The sequence below is a fragment of the Watersipora subatra genome, chromosome 1, assembly GCF_963576615.1.
Source record: "Watersipora subatra chromosome 1, tzWatSuba1.1, whole genome shotgun sequence".
In the NCBI taxonomy this organism is placed as follows: domain Eukaryota; kingdom Metazoa; phylum Bryozoa; class Gymnolaemata; order Cheilostomatida; family Watersiporidae; genus Watersipora; species Watersipora subatra.
The window spans coordinates 18,132,639-18,153,900 of NC_088708.1; the positions used below are offsets into that span (position 1 = coordinate 18,132,639).

Genomic DNA, 21,262 nt, shown 5'->3' on the forward strand with positions numbered 1-21,262 from the left:
AAATGGAAGAAAGGTTGGTACAATAACCACATGTATCAGTATGTATCAGTTTTATCTGTAGAGCTATGCAGTTATTCTTTACAAGCAAATACAATGGTAGAATTCTATTTACCTGCAGATATCAAAACCGGAGCTTAGAAGACAAGTGAGAGAAAAAGTGGCAAAGGATGAAAGCTTAGGGAAGTGCCAGTGGTTCATCGATCTTGAAAAATCAGGTAAATATTCAACTTATACTTGTGAAAATTAATCTTCACCTTCTCCATAAACCCTACAGTCATGCAAAAATAACTCCAAATTGCTCCAAAATGTACATGTATGTGTCGACAAAAGTGCTATCACAAAATTGTTTTATGGGTTCTTAAAGTGAAGTAAATTTTATTTAGCAGTATTTCGTTATTGTATGCTATTTGACTCTACCCAGAGCTTGAATTACGACTCCAAGTTAATGATAGATAAATTTGCTTCATAGTTGATGCCAAAAGGTGCTTTGTTCTCAGCATGTCTAAAAATAGACAGTCATTGAGAATATAATACAATTTTACATACCTCTTTGACCATGAGCAGTGTTATAGGAGGTTTGTATCAAGGTTAAATGTTGCCATCTATTGCATAATGCATCAGAATGCAGCACAGCACAAACATAATCTTTCAACTTCTCAGGTCGTTTCCTTCTTTTCACTGGACGATTGTTTCTCCAGCCACTCCTCCATAGGTTCCAGCACGGTCAGTGCTTCCTGTTGTAGCTCCGGCATGCTCGGTGCCTCTTGTTGTTTCTGCGGCACGCTCGGTGCCTCCTGTCCTTTCCACATCCTCATCACTACTGCATCCTACTGTTCTGCAAAACCAACCGATAGAATTATATGTTGCTTGTTCATGATTGAGACTATATTTTTACAGAAATTACACTACAATGAAAACTTTTTGTCAGCGTTTTATTTGATGCTTATAAACAATTTGAGACCAATTCTGCTTAGGTAATTGAGACTGTCTATATTACATGTACTGTGCATGTTACATGTATTTAGGAACAGCACATCTTCAACAGTGCCAGAGCAATCTGTTAAGCTCTAGAATAGATATAAAATGGTATACATACAAACTTGTTTCTGTTTAACAATCGTTCAATTTTGGTTAAATTCGTTTAGTAAATCAGACATGGATTAAATTCAAATAATGATATAATACAATAGTTCAAATATAATAATATGCTATTATCTTTATAAACCCAATAGTTGCTACATTCCAGGATGAACAGTTGTGTTGCGTTGTAGACTATAATTTTAAAAACATTGATTCAACTAATTACTGTTTTAGTCTGAAATTGCAACCTCTAATAGCAATTGTAAGGGTAATAAACAGATAACAATTTCATGAACTTGTAGTAATCTGGCCTGCATTTTATTTACAAACAAATACAAAACATGGAAGGGCAAATTATTTGTGCATTCAAGTAAATGCTATTGTTTATTTTTGATATTACTATTCATATTACAGGCAAAACCTACTAACAAGATATTCTGAGCTAGCTCCAACTCTTTCGTAGAGATGACGATTCCTACGCTATTATTAGAGTAAAGAACACTCCAGAATATACTAACCTACACCTTGTATTATGCCATGACACTAGAACAGTCTTTGATGTATCTACAAACTATGTGCATGGGAGACTGGCTGATTCACCTTCAACCATCCTAGTTAATAAATCGTTATAATTACTTCCTAGCTTATGCCATATAGAGTATAAACTTTTAGCGAGCCAATTTTCAATCACATTTGAATGCATTATGTCCTAACTTGAATATTTACATATTTCAAGCTGTAGCCATGATTCTCTACTTGAAACTGATTGCAGGGAACTAGTATTTAATGATTTGAAGAAAATCTGATAAAATTATTTTTACTATAATAAGAGCTGAGTCAGTTTGTCTGTTCGTCTGTCCGAAGAAACGTTAGGAGTGAAAAGAATGCACTATATGGAGATCGAACCCAGATGTTTGGATGACCAACCATGTGCTCTATCATCGACACCACTCGACCATCTTTGCATATATAAAAATAGTTGTGAACATAGTGATTACACATGATGAGATATTGCGGCTCCCAGGACTGCTAATATGCTAATATGTATGAAACCATCACTATGTTTGCTCTAAGAACAGAATAGCATATGAACCATACATGCCTTGTCACACGCTCTGCGCAACTGTTGATTTGTAAGCTCATAAAGCTACCACATCCAGCCTTAGAAACTCTTGACTTGAGAGGACTTGGAAATCTAATAATGTTAGCCATACACTGTTGAGTAGGGAGTGTTAGTGACAGCTGTAGTTGCTGCCGTATGGCAGACTTTGCCAAGTGCTGCCATTGCCATAAGCTCAGTTGTTTAGAGCAGTCCATAAAAAGTAATAAAATTCCATTTGTCAGCTGAGAAAATGCTTTTAATCCTACAGACCCTGTCAACTACGGCTAACAGGCCGTTTCATAGCAGCACACTTACCGTATGAAAATATGGTAAGCCTATGAGGTCATTTATTCTCTTGCTGAAATTCAAGGATTCAAGGCCAATAAGGTAAGCACTTTCTTTGCACACTGGATAAACAGTATCTGGCTCTAAGTCTATGGTTGCATAAAGATAAGGCTATGCAGTATTATGACATGCTCAAGAAAGGCTAGTTGTATATATACATATATATATATATATATATATATATATATATATATATATATATATATATATATATATATGTATATATATATATATATATATATTAACTAAAAGCAAGTGCAAAAGCATATAAAAAGAGAACTCTACACTAAAAACCTAAAAGATTATTAGTGGAGTATGAAATATTTGAAAAATTATTGCGAAAAAAGTAAACTTTTAGTATTTGCGTTACAAATTTGTTTCGTGCGAAGCACTCCTCAGATGCAATTGTACTAAAATGAAAAGCTTTACCGAATGTGCCAAAATATCAGAAAATATATAAATAGAAAATATATATATATATATATATATATATATATATATATATATATATATATATATATATATATATATATATATATATATATATATATATATATATAGTGTGAACAAGTAAATTTGTGATGTTAGATTAGCCTATCGAAGAAGGACAACTTAAAGAAGCAAATATGTAGTGGATCATCTTTAGATAAAGCTCAGACAACAAATAAGGCTTCACATGGAATGGAGAGTAAATGATTGAGACTGGACCAAATGTTGAAAAGAAAAGATAGAAAGTCACTTGTCTTTGAATAAAAAAATTTCTCTTTATTTATGCTATACTCTCTACCGCAATGTTTGTATTAGACGTGTAGATAACACACGTAATTATATGATATTGTTGGAAGTCTTCCGTGTAACTGTAACTGTCAGCATGGTGAATTGATTGTATGCACTTTTGTATTAGAAGTATGTTCCTATCTGTTATCTATTAAATTCTATATATTCAAATCTAAGTAGGCCTATTGGTTTGTCATTTGTTGGTCTGTCGTCTGTATGTCCAGTTATAGCGATGTTGTAGAAACGAAAAAACTACTTTGCACAAAAATTGAACTCAGAAATCCCAGTTCTGTAGACAGGTGTGCTATCCACCACGCCATCTGGCCTACTTGCCATATTATGGAATAATTGTGTACATACATGTACTTATTATACCTACCAATCTTTACCGACATTTGGTTAAAATAAGCATGCTTTATGCATCAGTTAGCACGCTTGAACTACTAGAAGAAAAATAAATGCCCAAATTTCCCCAAAATACTATAAATATTAATCAAATATATCATAACCTTAATTAAACTTATAGCAGTCACAGAAATAAACCAATATCTCTATTTAAAAGTTAGAATAGTAAATGTTGGGTATGTGTATTAAAAATAAATTTTCCATGCAAAAATTTATTATTTGTGCAATGCCAGGCATTCAACTAGTACTGTGGTGGATGGCGTTCCCTTACATGTAGCCAAGCCAAGCCAATGCACAGCCGAGTCAAGCATAGCCAAGCCAGAGCCGTACCGACTGAAGACCGAGCCAAGCTGGACCGAGCCGAGCCGGGCCGAGCCGTGCTGGGTCTAACCAAGCAGAACAGGGGCGGAGCTTAGCAGCTATATAAGCCCGAACATTTGTCTAGTAGAGCAGAGCTGTTCTGGGCCTGTTCATTGCTTGTCACTTAATTCATTTCTTGTACACCTTGATGAACTAATCAGAAATATATGTATTGTACTCATGCACGAGTCTTGTACTAGTGGAGGAAAGTGAAGGTCGCACAAAACCTTTACACTGGTGGTGGCAGTGGGATTGGTAACGATCCCAAGAACTCCACCACAGGACTTGCATTGGATCACTGGACTCAGGATAAACTGGGCTGGATAAAAATGGCAGCACTACTCCTACTGGCAAAACTTCCTACTGGAAGAAACCCAGAGAGAGTTGTGGAAAGCCCTACCGGATTAGTAGATGCACTGCTCCGATAGCAGAAACCTACTAAGAGGACCTATCTGAGGAAGCAGCAGGCTCCTACTGGAAAAACTTCCTACCGGAAGAAGCCCAGGAAGAGCTGCGGAAAGCCTGCCAATTGAACCGGTAGATGCACTGCTCCAGAAGCAGAAACCTACCAAGGAATCTGACAGGACTTGCTTAAGGAAGCGGTGTGACTCTACTGGAAGAACTTCCCATGGGAAGAAACCCAGAAAGGAGCCAGCAGCCGCGGACACAGTAGAGGCACTGCTCTGGGAGAAGAGTAGAAACCTACTAGGAGCCAGACATGGCTAACAGGAAAGCCAGGAGCGCTGACCCGGGACCCGACGGACTAGTCGAGGCACTAGAGCAGGTGTTGCTGATGCCGAGAGCTCAGGAACCGGTGCCGCGCTTCAGGATTCCCCAGTATACTGGGAAAGAAGATGTGGAATATTTTATTGCTCGCTTCACAGAAGTAGCCGATGCCAACCAGTGGACGGAAGGAGCAACTCTATTGCATCTCTGGAAAGCGTTGGGCAAGCAGGCTGAGGACTGTGGGCGAGCCGAGGACCAGAGGGCCATTTTAAATGCCCTCCAGGCAAGGTTCGTACTATCCGCTAGGCAGGCGCTGAGCCAATTCAATGCCCTTAAGAGAGAGGAGGGAACAACGCTGCAGGAGCATGCTATGGAGGTAGAGAGGCTGGTACGCATTGCGTACGGGGACCTGCCAAATTGCCATCAAAATAGCATGGCTAAGGAAACTTTCTGCAGCTCGCTGAGGGACCCTGCCCTGCAGAGACATCTGTTGGCCATACCTACACCCACGCTGGCAGACGCTGTACAAGCCGGAAATGACTATCTCCAAATCCCGGGGGCGAGCGTAGGCCCACCGGATCCTCGGTGCGAGTTCTGGAGGGAGGAACCTCTGACCAGGTGAACTTGGCTGAGACCGATGTCATAGGACAACTAGCTCGGCTGGTCCAAACTCTCACGGACAAGGTGAAACGGCTCCAGGAGCAGGTGTGCACCCCAGCTGAGAAAAGGAGCCAGCCAGCTACTCTTTGCTGGGGATGTGGCCAACCGGGGCATGGACGAAAGAACTGCCCTCGCCACACCAAACCGGCTTTGGGAGAGGACGGCCACAGCTGTAGCTCTGACTACTGGCTGTGCCAAGGCCAAGCAAACACGGAAATATACTAGGATTTCGCGGGACTTGACGATGGCTGATGGCTGGTCTCAACCAGCAAGAACTAGGCCAAAGAGAATTCGTGTACAGGAAGGACCTGTGGTGACACGAAATTATTACCAGTCCTTGGGTGAGATTAGTTTGGACAGCCCCCTTGTCTCGGATATTGCCTACACCGCTCCGTGCAAACGGCAGGGACGTAGCCCGAAGCGTAGGAGGGTGACCCCCAAATCTCCTCCGCCACAGATACTGAGAACCATCCCCACTGGACCAGACAGTTGGAAGCCTGCCTTGAAAGCGGCAGGGCCGACCCCTTTTCCGCCTTAGGAGTGGCAATCACGAGAGCAGCAGAACTGCTCCGGGTGTGGTACGGCCCGAAGTGCTGTCCTCGCCCCACCACGGAAAGGAAGCCTTCCAGGCCACACGGAGGATGTCCTGGAGGACACCCCTAGGGCGCAAGCCCTCAGCCGACCGCACTCCACCAGCTATTTCCTCCCAAGAAAAGTAGAGGGGCGGCCCATCCAGTTCCTACTGGACACCGGATGCACCACCAATCTGATCAGTAAGCAGGTATTTGATTGATTGCCAGGAACCGTGCGGGATCGACTCAAGGAGAGTGACAGCCACGAACTATTGGCTGATGGAACACGGCTTCCCTTCTACGGAATAATCCGTCTAACTATGCGCTTGAAGGACGTAAAGACGGAGGAGGTTTTCGTAGTGAGCCGACTGAGCGAGGATGCCATCCTCAGAATGCCGTTCTTCGTGGCTCATTAATGCGCTCTCGAGTTTGAGCAATCGGTGGTTTGGGTGGATGGCCGACAGCTAGTCTGCACGGACCGGCATGGGCGGTTGCTCCAGAGCAGAGTGCAGGTGATAAGGGGGGTAGTGGTTCCCGCCCGGACAGAGATGGCGATACACTGTCGCATCACCACGCGGAACTATTGCCCCCTGGGACTAATCGAGGAATTTCCCGACGGACCTCCCATGGCCAGTAGCCTGAACCAGCCGGGACCCAAGGGACAAGTCATTACCCGCTGTATGAATACTACGGAGCGGCCGCTGACTTTTCGGTCCAGAGCCACAATCGGCACGTACACGGTAGTGGAGGCCCCGCAGGTCGAAGAGGACGATCCCTTACTGTGTGACGCCGGTCTGACTTCAATCAATGGAGTGCCAGCTCAACTTGAGGAATTGTTCCAGTCGGCCCGGCCGAACTGTGAAGACAGGGGACAAACGTCCGGGCTGGCAACCTTGCTGTGTCGGTATGCCACCTTATTTAGTACGGTTGATGACGACGTGGGAAGGACCTCGGAGGTGAAACATTCTATTCCACTTAAGGAGGGTACTCGGCCAATCCGACAACCCTCTCACAGACTCGGACCAGAAAAGGAGGCAGAGGCCGAGAGACAGGTCCAGGACATGCTCAAACGAGGACTCATCGAGCCCGCCAGAGGAGCTTGGAGCTCCCCCGTTGTGTTGGTCTGGAAGAAGGACGGGAAATGGCGCTTCTGTATTGATTACCGGCGTCTCAACGCTGTCAGGGAGCAGGATGCCTACCCGCTACCCAGCATCGATGACAGCCTGGACGCCCTGTCCGGCGGTTGCTATTTTAGTACACTCGATCTGGTGAGCGGGTACTGGCAGGTGCCCCTGGATGCAGAAGCGCAGGAGAAGTCAGCCTTCTCGACACGGTCTGAGCTGTGGAAGTGGAAGGTGTTGCCTTTCGGACTGACGTCCACCCCCGTCACCTTCCAAAGACTCATGGAACGCGTCCTACATGGCCTCCACTAAAGAACGCTGCTGCTATATCTAGATGATATTATCGTCATCACCCCGGATTTCGATACGCATCTACATCGGCTGGAGGAGGTCTTCTAGAGACTTCACAAGGCCAGACTAAAGCTGAAGCCCTCCAAGTGTGAGCTACTACAACCTCAGGTTTGCTACCTGGGTCACATAGTAAGCCAGAACGGAGTCTCTACAGACCCCGACAAAGTGGGGGCAGTAGCGAAGTGGCCGAGTCCGCGCGGAGTAAGGGAACTCCAAGGATTTTTCGGAATGGTCGGTTATTACCGACAATACATCCCGGAGTTTGCCACTATAGCACACTCCTTGCACCGACTGACTGCAAAGGGAGAGCCCTGAAGACGGAGGGAAGGAGAACAGGCCGCCTTTGACACGCTGAAGGAAAGAATCAGCACCTCCCCGATCTTGGGCTATCCGAATCCTCGGAGGCAGTATATCCTGGACACGGACACCAGCAGATGTGGAGTAGGGGCTGTGCTGTCTCAAGTACAGGAGGGCTGCAAGAGGGTCATTGTCTGGCCAGAGTGAACCTTGTGCCGATAATGTCGCCCCCAACTGGGAAAGGTTGCTGCTGGAGGCTGCTGAAAAGCAAGGACAAGAGGTAACTCCGGGAGAAAACCCGGCCGGACCGGAGGAAGGAGAACGCCAGGGACGCCAAGGACCCTCTCCAAGTTCGGTAGAAGCCAATCCGGTCCCACTAGAAGAAGTTCCGGGAGAACCAAAATCAAACCCGGAGGAGACTGGAACGGCTCCGACACCAGAGACTTCATCGGAACCTGTCCGTCACAACCCAAGGCCGGCCCGGACTACTAGAAGGCCAGACCGGTACGGGAACAGAGTGTGCTACTCGATGGAGTCACCGGCAAACGACCCGGAGGTGGGACAAAAAGACAACCAGGTAGTTCTCACCGCCGCTACCAAGGCCTTTCTGTTGGAGCACTCGCTCACCCCGAACGCCCTCAGTTTGTTGGAGAACTTGGATGATGCATGTGATGCGTCTTTGCCGGAACTATTGGCTTTGATCACCAGGAGCTTGGAAGAAGCTGAGGAAGCCCTAAGTGCACCGAAGCCAGTCGATGTGGCAGCAGACCAGGGAGATCAGAAGTGGGAGAAGGCGGCCGCCGAGGCCGGCACGAGCTGCCCCGGGGCAGCTGCCTCAGACACGGATGTGGAGGACCTGGACAGAACCCTGACTGGATAAGGAGTAGGTAGGCCAACACCGGCAAACGTGGTGGCCTACAAAGGGAGTAACATGGAGAGGGATGAGGCACGACGGCCAGATTCTGCCGTGTTGGAGATTACGGAGGAGGGAGCAGAGGCGCTGCTGGATGCCACTCTGACAGAGGACAGCGTAGAGGAGCCACTGAATGAAGTTATGCCGGGAACCCCAGCTACTATTGGAGGAGATAGAGCCCCTCCGCTATGGAGCCCGCCAACAGGAGGCTCTGGCCCAGCTAGTCCTTCCACAGGATGTGAATTGGAGACCCTAGTCGCCAATGGGGGGAGTGTGTGGTGGATGGCATCCCCTTACATGTAGCCAAGCCAATGTACAGCCGAGTCAAGCATAGCTAAGCCAGAGTCGTACCGACTGAAGACCGAGCCGAGCTGGACCGAGCCAAGCCGGGCCGAGCCGTGCTGGGTCTAACCAAGCAGAACAGGGGCGGAGTTTAGCAGCTATATAAGCCCGAACATTTGTCTAGTAGAGCAGAGCTGTAACAGTTCTGGGCCTGTTCATTGCTTGTCACTTGATTAATTTCTTGTACACCTTGATGAACTAAGCAGAAATATATGTATTGTACTTATGCACGAGTCTTGTACTAGTGGAGGAAAGTGAAGGTCGCACAAAACCTTTACAGTACTATAATAAAGGCAGTGTCCATCTGTTCGAGGTCACACCAAGAGCCTTAGTAATAAATACCTTTGCGCAAAAATGGAACTCGGGTACTCCGACTTATAGCCCGGCACTTTTACCACTACACCACTAAATTACCCTAACTTATCAGTACTTGAACAAAAGGAAACAACTATTTGCATGCGTTGAGCCAATAAAAATACGTTAACAAACCATGCTGAGCGTAGTTTCGCTTTTCAAATTCTGTTGTTTTTTTATCGCAATTTATTGTTAGCAATGACCAGTCGTGCTAAACGCATTACAGCTACGAATTTTTACTAATTTTTAGATCTATGGACTCTGGGTGATTATCTATTGAACAAAAGTACTACTAAAGGTTATTATTTATATTTTATCAGTAATAACAATGCCGTAAACCGCCGAGATAGATGCTCAAATTAACATGCTTGCTCGAGCAAGCTTTAAGGCTCACTTCACAGTTGAATTGAAAAGATGCGATTCTCTGGTATCTTTTACTTACTGTAGTATTGAATTGACTCAGAGCATCCTACCAGTAAGAATTGAATCGAGTCTTTACTGTCACCTTAGAGGAATTGACTCGATTCTCTATTTTTAATAAGCAAAACAACTCGCGTCAAAATGCACCAATCCTTCCTTTATAATTACTTTTTTTACACAATCTGTTACTCGATGTGCGCCAAAATGGAGATGTCAGTGCAGTTCCATGTTGCCACCCACACACGTTTTTAAAAGACTTTGGTATCACTGCATATATTTTATTGCAGGGGCATACCAAGGATGGCTAATATGAGTGATGACCTAGTAATGCATGGCTCAACAAAAGAAGAGCCTGACACAAGGCTAAATTTGGTGCTTTGAAGAGTGTGGTTTTGACCTTCACTCCTAAAACATGTTTGTTTGGAGTTGAGGAGGTTGAATTTTTTGTGCATATAGGCTCATCCGCAAAGGTATTGAACCAGGAGTTGAAAAAGTTTAGGCAGTTTGAGGATTTCACAAACCTAAAGAGGTTTGTAGTTTCCTTGGGTTGGTTGAATATCTAGGTCGATTCTTTTCAACTCTTTCAGACCAGTAGGAGCCACTCAGAAAGCTGACACATAAGAACTGTTTGTGTTTGGTGCCGAATAACCAAAAGCATTCAGTGAGCTCAAGAATGTTCTGTCTGACCACAACACTTTAGGATATTTGGGTTCAAAACCAGAGGGGTGCGAACAAAGTTATCGATTATGCAAACAGAAGGTTGTCTAATGTAGACAGGAGGTACAGTCAAACTGAAAAAAAGACTTTGGCACTTGTTTGGATTTGTAAAAAATTGATTTGATCACAGATCACCAATCGTTATTCAAAATCTACTCCCCCAAATCTAAATATTGTACTCGAATAGAGCGATGGGTGCTGCTACTACAGCCATACAACTTTAGAGTGGTTTATGTAAAAGATAAAAACAACATTGCTGATCCACTAAGTAGACTCCTTGGAGCAAATACAGGTCAAACTCTGTCTAAAGCGCAGCTGGAAGATATGGCATACATTCGGTTTGTTGCACAGTCAGCAACACCTTCTGAAGTCACTACTAGAGAAATCAAACTTGCGTCTGCCAAAGATGACGAACTATGGCTAGATAGGAATTGTATAAACTTTCAAAATTGGAAAGATATAACTGGTTCAAATATATATGGAGCTATAAAAGATGATCTATATACAGTTGGTAAACTAATACTCAGAAGCAATGGATTGTTGACACCCTAAAAGCTTAGGTCTAGAATCTTACATTTGGCCCATGAAAGACACCTGGATGTAGTCTGAATTAGACAGAATCTGAGATCAAAAGTTTAATAGCCAGGTATTGACCTAGACGCTGAGATATTATGTAAAAGCTGCCATGGGTGTCAAACCACTTCTAAAAGTGCAAATCCTGAACCTATCAGGGCTATCCAATTACCTGCAGGACCCATAGCATGGACCGACATAGCTATTGATTTTTGGGGTCCACTATCATCAGAGGAATACATTCTGGCCATAATTGACTAGGTATAAGGCTATGAGCTGTCTCAAAAAGCCGACTACTACTGTAACAGCAGTCAGCTTTTTGAGATAGGCTAGTATACATGAAAACTATCACTTGTGAGAAAATCATCCATGAGCTAGAGATAGTGTTTCTTATTCATGGTCTACCCAAGTCAATCAAAAGTGTCAATGGGCCTCACTTTATACCCCAAGTTTTTACTGGCGTTTGCGCTCACAATGGAATCGAACATTTGAGAGTGATACCTAGATGGCCTCAGGCTAACAACGAGGTTGAAAGACAAAATGCTAGTATGTTGAAAAGAATTCGTATTGCTTATGATGCTGACAAAGATTATAAGGTGGAAATCCCCAAATATGTAATGGCGTTCAGATGTACATTAGTTTGAGCCCAAATGAAATACAGCAATGGGAAAAGCCCAGCTGAGATGCTTTTTGGGAGAAATACTCGTACGAAGTTGCCTCAATTTTCAAATGTAGATAATAATGTCGCTGGTTAATATTTAACTGCTACATGTCTGTACAATGACATCCGTCTAAACTATATGCTGACAACAAACCATATTCAGACACTATAGTAGGTGATTAGGATTTGGTGCAAAACTCAGACCCAAGTAAAGTTGATACTCCCTATTCATTTATTCCTACCACCATTACTTATGAAGTAGGTGCGAAAGTTACAATAGAGACAGACAACGGCCAAATCTATGGTCGTAATGTGTCTAATGTAAAAAGATTTGTGCCATCTGAATGCTTTGTTGATAATTATGCTGGAAGAACAGTAGGAAGCAGTATAGTGATAAGGATGCAGAGAGAACAAAAGGCACTCAGCGTGCCTGAGCAACAACAGGAGACACTGAGAGTGCCAGAGCTACCACAGGAAGCACTGAGTGAGATGGAACTTATGGAGGAATAGCTGGAGAAAGAAATCGTCCAGTGAGAGAAAGGAAACTACCTGAGAAGTTGAAAGATTGTGTTTGTGCTGTGACAGTAAATTGATAATAATCAGCGTATATTGGCTCTTGAATAGAGATTTAGTAACACCAAGTAGTAACTTAGTAATACTCGCATAGTTCTAGTCAAGCAATACTCAAGTAGTGTATAATAGTGTTGGATATATGTATGTTTTACTTTGGAAAGATGTTTTTCATTTTAAACAAACCCAAGAAGGGATGTTGTAGAAATATGTTATATAATGTGTGATCAGTATTCACTGCGGTCCTAGTAACGACTGAGGACCAGGACCTGATCAGCGTGAGTTTGTGAATAAAGCTGCCGATTGTAATTTTAATATATCATGTCTAATCAATCCATAAACATCCTGACGTATCCAGATACATACACAACAGCTTTTGCAATGAATTGTGAATTCAATCGATTCTTACACGATAAATGATGTCAAGAAATTGTAAATTTTTTGAATTGTTAATTTTTTGATGAGAATTGAAATAAAATCAGTCATTTTTCAAAGCCTTATAAACATCTCTGGTAAATTCTGATAATATTGATAAATCATCCGCCTTGGACATGACCACGGTCTTTTGGAATATGGCGAGAAAAAATTTTGTTTTGTTCTCATTAGTGAAATTTGAGGCATCTTTCATGGCATCAGCTAATGTAAAAATTATGATGATTAATTTGGCATTAAAATATTTTTTTATAGACTGTGTGGTTTGAAAGTTATGACGATTAATATGCACCCCTGACAAATTTAGGTGTTATTGGATTAGAGATAAGTGTTAGAAAAAACATTACCTCGAAGGAAATCGTACCGAAGCATATGATTGAAACACAGACACACCACCATTATTCTACACCATTACACTACCTGAAAGCCCTAACGAATTATGTACTGGATACAGTAATTCTCAATATACTAGTAGCCATTATAGACTAGTAACTAATCAAATTAGCCTAGGAAATGCTTTGGGATGCATTGCAGAAGGCCGTAGAAGCGGGATAGTATTTGCTATAACACGAGGTCAAGATGTTGACACCAATCTGTCATATGATTTATTCTGATTAATGACCATTTGTTCTGCAGTCGTTCTGCCTCGTCTCCTCTCTAGGCCTTTTAGTGCGACCAGTTAACCCATAACCGTAAACAATACTTAGCGCTACGCTGCAAGGTTTTGTAGCAGCAGAGGCATACATAGGTACGTAACCTTCTCATAGCATATACTTTCCATTGTACAACACTTGCAGACTTAAAGATAGAGTTATGTTGTTTAAAACTAAAGAAATATTGTTATGTGTTTATGGAGAAATTGTTATACACAATCAATATAAATCCACACACCTACAACATCGGTGTTAAATTTGCTTTGTCCTCTTATTCTATGATGACTATGTGTAGCTTATGCACTTTTGCTTAGCTTGTGTGAACTAATTTGATTATTACTAGTTCAGGTACTAGTGAAGGTATTAAGCTTTTGTAAGCAATACTGATAGTTACCAGCAAAAGATACAATACTTCTTTATTCTATAAGTCTAACAATACATGACTAACAAAATTCTAAAACAAGTAATATTAATGACAAAAGGATGAAATAGCCAATAAAAGTTAGACTCTTACTCAAACTGTCGTCCATGTTCGTTACTCAGTCTCCTACGGCTGTGAGTTTCAAAAGTCAAACAAGAGTCGTGCCAGTCCTTAGATATATAAAGGCACGGCAGTTGAGATAGTGAAGGAGATGAAGCTCAGCTGATGATGGAGGAAGAGGCTCCAAATGCAGGGAATAGAGACTCTGCAGACAGAAGGGGAGGCTGACTCATTGGAGCTGATCTCTTTTATAGATGCATCTGTTAGCCTGCGAGGTGCTGAGGTTCTGTTCTTTATGTTGCAGAGAGTTAGAAATTGAGTGGACTGTCTTAAGTATGTCATGGGAGTGTAATGATTGAGAATGATGACAACTTCAATTGTTTTGGTCGTATCTGATAAAGATCTAATCTCATTTTATAGTTTTCTGGCAGATCAATTGGTGTCTTTTTCTTCATGGGTTAGTTTCCTGAGAAGTTCGTAATCCGCTTGTAGATGGGTATATGATGACTGTCTTTCCTGATGGTCCTCTGATGTATTGGGTGTTTTTTCATTTTAATATAGCATATCTCCAGCGGTTTAGGCATTTTTTTCATTATACTATCTACTTTTGCTACTATAGTACCACAAGTACAATATGGTTACTTCCATATAACAATATTGTACTTGCGGTATTACATGTAATATATTGCATTACTGTCTATTCTTCGTCTGTCCAGTTATAGCGATAAAGTTTTAGCACCAAAAAATCACTTTCATGACTTTTAAGTGGATTTGAACTCGTGACCTTCATGTCACAAGTCTGCTAACAAGCGCACATAACCACAAGGCTAAGCTGTTTTTACTATTCTCATCGCTCTTACCATATACTGTATATCATTTTCGCGATTGTACATGCTAAATATGCACTTTATATTATCCCACGACCGAACGAGCGAAGCAAAGTTTGAGTTTTTGTGCGCCTTGTGCGCACAAAAACTCAAACTATGGTTATGTGCGCGCACAGCTTAGCCTTGTGCGCGCACATAACCACAAGGCTAAGCTGTTTTTACTATTCTCATCGCTCTTACCATATACTGTATATCATTTTCGCGATTGTACATGCTAAATATGCACTTTATATTATCCCACGACCGAACGAGAGGAGCAAAGTTTGAGTTTTTATGATAAATGCATGTGCACACAACTTACGAAAATTATTCATCAACAACGTCGCAAACCCTTGTCTCGAAATCTCATCAACAAATTTAACCATCGTTTTGTAGAGTCGTTAAAGTATAATAACGATACAAAACACATATAAGCCTATTTAAATATGTTACCAAATCTTTGTAAATTGTCGACAGTCTCTTAAAACTTACCCATCTGATCGGATTATACACAAATAGACAGATTGATTTGGCCGAAAATCATCACAAAACGCTTGAAAAGCTTGGTTTAACAAAAGTTAAGACCGGCAAACGAAACGCCGAGCAACAGAGAATAGAGTTTGTAAGTCGTGCGCATTTCACGAAAAAATAACGTGCACATTTCACCAGTCTATAGCATTGTCGAATTGCCGAAGGTTTCTGTAATTAACGTAGAAGTACAGATATCGTTTCTTTTTTGTGGATTTCAAAGTAACTGACATTTTGGAAACTTTTGAGTATTTTGGTATTCTAACTGATGTCCAAAGCAGTGAAAGTAAAGGAAATGACGATATTTTTTTCTAACGATTCTTATGAGATTATTACAATATTTAATCATAAGTTTGGATGACTATTGAAGTCTTATAGTCACACTAACAACATCGATGATGGGTAATATGTTACTGTTATTATTTTTTGTAAATAGTTTTGTTAAATAGATTTTTTAAAATCTATATAAATATCACAACTTTTTGATATTGTTAGCTATGACGTTTTGAAATGTAAACAAAATTGTGCATTGATTTTCTATTATTACTGTATTACTATATTAATAATATTGGTTATTCTAATAATATCAGTGCATTTTACTTCTAATATTGGTCAATATTGCATTTCTCCTATTGCAGGGAGAGAGAGATATAAACATATAATCTTTTCCTTTCATTATTGCTGTTTGTCATGACCAAACACTTTTTTAAATAGATTTTCTAAAAATCTATATAAATATCACAACTTCTTGATATTGTTAGCTATGACGTTTTGAAATGTAAACAAAATTGTGCATTGGTTTTCTATTATTACCATATTAATAATATTGGTTATTCTAATAATATCAGTGCATTTTGCTTCTAATATTAGCCAATCTTGCATTTCTCCTATTGCAGGAGGAAAAATATAAACATATAACCTTATCCTTTCATTATTGCTGTTTGTTGTATATAATAACACCCACACCCAGTACATTACAGCCACCATTGCAGTTATCTTATTGCGCTGCAGTGCCATTTGACTGCTAATATTGCATTTCTCAATCATCAGTACCCTTTCTTTTTTCTAATATCTCTTTGGTCATGGGCTGTATGACAGGGGAATTTCTAGTTAGTTTAATTACTGTACAGTAACTGTAGTATTATTGGTTTGTATCAACAACTTTTCTATTTTTTCGTGTCACTTTTAGTTGGTTTATGGTCCATGATTACGGTAATTTTATGTTATTAGTTAAGAAAACAAGTAATTAAGTAACATCGTCAATGATACTTTAAATCGAGTTTTTCAATTTTATTGTAATGTGTATGTAATTGTATGTCTAAAAAAAAGTAAAATAAAAATATACCATAAATCAGCTATTTGAATGCCACATCTAGTTGACTGCTGCTTTGACATTCTTTGATCTTTACAAACTCATAATGAAATACGATTAGCAAAAAAAGTGTCCACAACATGGTACTAATAATGACTAATAATGCTATAATAATTATAACAATATAATAATTATAATAATACTAATAATGTTACATCAATAATCAATAACAATTAATTCTTTCATTGTTGCTGTGGTGGTTGCAGTACCTAGGAAGACCAATTGTCACAATCATCAGAACTGCATTCTGATTTGAGGTCGGATGAGGTCTAGGTCCGATCCATTGTCTTCAGATTCATCCATAACGCGGTTTATAATCTGACCTGAAAACTTCAAAGTTTTTTGATCAACGATGAGAATATTTTTCAGGAACAGTGTTCAACGTAATAGCAGCCATTGTTATGACGTTTTGAAATTCGTTTTCAAAGCTCTAATGCTTCATTGTTGTTCCTTTGAAACTTTCAAAACCATCAAAATAATTAATAACTGTATTCGACTGTTTAACACAAAGTAGTTGCTAGTTCAACTTGGTCTGATACTTCGGCGTATATGAAAAACGGTTTAACAAAAATGCTGAGGCCGATGGCATTATTGTCGATCCCCTGAAGGAGACTGCAAACTGTAAATGAAATTAGCATCGCTTCACCCATAAAAGTGCTAAATTTATTTTTTCAAAATTCTGATGAGCTAATAGAAAAATACAGTGCCAGCTTCTATTTAAACATCGCGTTTAATAAAGCGCTGCTACGGGGGAAAAGTAGAAAAATAGAGCGCCATGACGTTCAAGTCGAGATTTTACAGTATCCGTACTATGATGGGTGGTGTATGTTCCTCTGTCTGCTTGAGAGCAGGATTAAAGGTTAATCTAAAACATCGTTTTCACAAAATTGCAATTTGTGACATTCAGCTTGGTAGATCAACTCTAACACCTGCACCATTTGACCCCCTTCTGGTATTTTTAGATAATTGTGTAATTACTTATTATGCTCGGTTTATTGGCACACTTGACAATCTCTCATGGCTCACTAGATTATCAGGGTATGTACCAGAGTATATATAATAGAAATGCCCCTATATGTTGTTTTCTCAAATAAGCAAATAATAAGCAAAAACTTTACATAAATGCTTTAAGTTAGCTAGTATTTATGTAATAGGAAATTTACGTTATCTCTTATTTTATGCTGCGCTAAATATATAAAAACAGCACAGTATCTTACTATACAGTATACTGTATCGTAATACAGTATACTGTATGCGTTATCGGGGCGTCTATAGACGCCCCGATAACGCATACAGTATACTGTATTACGATACAGTATACTGTATAGTAAGATACTGTGCTGTTTTTATATATTTAGCGCAGCATAAAATAAGAGATTTGATACGCCCTGTCATTGTAATAGTTAAGTAAGGTTGCTTAAAATAAAAAATCAACTAATGTGGAATTTCCTGACCTTTAAGCTTTTGCAACAATGATTTAATATAGCACAAATTGATAGCGCCATGCAATGAATTTAAACTTCTTAGCAATTTGTATTTAAAAAACTAAACAAATAAAATTGGTTTTTATGACAAACACTGACTAGAAAAGATTTTCAAACGCCTTTGTCAATTATAGACAACATGCAATATTAATGCATTGCAGGAAGCATGAATGCATTGTTAAGTTGAGTAGATAATTAACTATATAACTTAAATAACAGAACTTTTTTCAGAATCTTTTTAGACTTGGCCAACAATACACTTCCATTAAATTTAATGTTTTGTTTCTACAATCTCATATCAATCTCAAAACCTTTGTCATTTGTATATCTTTATGCTAACTGTAACAGACTGCTGATATCAATACGCAGCCAGAGATTACTAATCTATATATATGAATCACAGTGTTTGTCTTTTTGTCTTTCTGCTAAACCCTGTGTCCAGTTATAGCAACTAAAATTTAGCAACAAACAATTCGCACAGCATTGGGTTTGATCTCTGAACCTCCAGATCTAGAGGTGACAAACCTAACCATTAAGCTGCACGTAATACTAACAGTCATTACATAGGCTAAGTTACTCATGGTTAAAGTGCTTGCTAGCACTGTTGACCGTTACGCCTAACGATTGTTAAACTGGCTGAAAACGTGGGTATGGTTTTCATAAACATTTTAGTAAAGATCTAGCTTTCCAGGTAGTAAGTTACTCAAATTCATTCTAGGTAATTATTCTAGTACAGTAGTATAATCTTAGTTTACACCAGCATATATCCTAATAAGTGTCAGGAATGTCATTTGTAATATAGTGTCATGCATTACAGATGAGAAGGAAACAGTTTAAAGAGGCTTGAAAAATCTTTCATGATTTATGTCCTCGTTTTTTACATGACAATTACAGGTTTTCAACACACTTCAACTTAGGTGATATGAACAAATTGCATACAACATCTAACAATTATTTTGAAAATATCATTGCCAGCTGCTTTAAAAATCTTCCACTTATTATTCATTCTCTTAGCAGAGAAAGGTATTTTAAACAGTATATATCAAACCACTTATTTAGTTTTAGTGGATAACCATTGCCTTTTTTGTTTTATGATTGTTGTATGGCATAATTTGGAAAACATTTCTGTTTGAAATGAAATTATTGCCAATAAATTAACACATATAAAAAGGTTTAAACTTTAAGGTTACAGTGAACTATGTCTATGATAGATTCTACAGTGCTGGGTGACAACTGGAGCAATTGAAAGACAACTTTTATGAATGTCTTGCAGGTAGCGGAGCCAAATAGCCAGCAGGTTTCCAGCATGCAGTCTCCTTTAACTAAAAGTTATACTAAAGCTCCTGCAAAACCAGGTAACAAATATGATTTTCTCCAACAAGCAATCGTTAATACGAGGCAAAAGCAGCAACGATCATTACTAGTAAATATGGATACAGGAGAGAGAGTCAGCAATCTTGACCTATTGGCACAGGTGAGAGATTTGCAAAGGTAATCGATGCATTAAAACCTCGCCGTGGTTTATAGGACATTGAGTGATTGTGATAGAGCCATACTAGTACTTTCTAACTTTTACTATAATCTTTACTATAATAAGAGCTGTCCATTTTGCTGTTTGAAATCACACTAAGAGCGTTCGGAAAAAAAAACAATTGTACCGCACAAGGATTGAACGCTGATACCCAGATTTGCTACCATTAGCGCCACGCGACCACGTTTCCATATCTAAGAACAATTGTACACGGAATTATTACACTTGACGATCTGGCACGGCACACGGGATTGCCAGTGCGCTATTACAGATAGTTGTTCTATTGAAGATAAATTCTTGGAAGCTTGGTAACGGTACTGAATGTATCCTCCTAACTTACCAGCTTTTAATACGCCAGTGATAAGAAGTTCTGCTAGAAGACAAAGCTAGCTAAATCTGTAGACGAAAGAGGAGATTTGATGTCTACATTCTTGTAATAGCTCTGAGACAATGTTTACTAAACAGTTCTCTTTTAAACTAAACAAAGTAGCCTTGCTGACATCACGAGATAAGTTGATGTGACGGATTCATTTGATAACCGCTTGAGAACTTCCAGATACAAGCTGCCTTCTGCGACTGTTTGATTAGCTTTACACAAACTGCGGCAGTTTGGTAATTGGTAAAAAGTTGGGTGATTAAAAAATTAGGCTCTGTTCCTCTGAGTGACTGACTACAGTAAAAGTGATACAAGTTTCACAGTTTGTTTTTTTTACTACCGACTAATTCTCGCACCAACTGTCATAATCCATTTACAAAAATCAGATGTTCTTTATAACACTGATGAAACCTTCAATATAGCTTTACTCTTAAATATAACAGCCGGTCTACATGTATCACTTGAAGATGTGAGCCCAAACTGCTAGGATTTGTTTTGACTCTGGAAGAAACTGAGTTGCCACTATTTGTAATGAAGCCACGAAGTCGTTGACTCTGCTCCAGTTTGGCAGGCTATACGTTAACTCCAAATCTGCCGCAGCATTTTGTTTTAAGTTGATCTTTTGCCATATTATTTATGGTATACACATTTATTATAATCTAGCTCCAAGATACGTCACTAGTGGTTTATGCTTGTTGCAAAAAAGCTCTCTAACTAATTGCAAATCTACATCATATTCCAGCATATCTTATTCTAATGAAAGATCTTTCCAAATCTTTGCATTTTCTTACTCTGCCTATGCTAAATGTTTATGTTACGTTAATTATAGGTAGCAAGATTTTGCATAGTTTGTTTCTTCGATTTTTACATGATAATAACAAGTTTTTAACTTATTTCAGCTTATGTATGAACAAACTGCATACAACCTCTAACAATTGGTCTAACAACTAACGATCTTCCGTGTATTATCCATTTTATTAACAAAGAAAGATAGTGTAATTGCTGCATGTCAAACCATTTATTTGATTTGATTGACTAACTGTTGCCCTTTTTTGTTTTATGATCTTTGTATGGCATAATTTGGCATATTTGGAAGAGAGGGAGAGAGGGGGAAAGGGAGGGAGAGAGAGGGAGAGGGAAGGAGAGGGAGGGAAGGAGAGGGAAGGAGATGGAGGGAGAGAGAGGGGAGAGGG

The 21,262-nt window shown here is 40.0% G+C and overlaps 1 protein-coding gene across 1 annotated transcript in view; it reads left to right on the forward strand.

The window, feature by feature from the left end:
* The first annotated feature begins 13,396 nt into the window (after nucleotides 1-13,396).
* Nucleotides 13,397-21,262, forward strand: part of LOC137394760 (3-[(3aS,4S,7aS)-7a-methyl-1,5-dioxo-octahydro-1H-inden-4-yl]propanoyl:CoA ligase-like) — a 31,928-nt gene continuing 24,062 nt past the window's right edge. Inside the window, exons 1-2 of the mRNA XM_068081524.1 lie at nucleotides 13,397-13,526; nucleotides 19,436-19,636. Of these exons, the coding sequence (XP_067937625.1) occupies nucleotides 19,469-19,636 (168 nt within the window). The 5' untranslated portion in view covers nucleotides 13,397-13,526; nucleotides 19,436-19,468. The remainder of the gene's footprint in view (nucleotides 13,527-19,435; nucleotides 19,637-21,262) is intronic.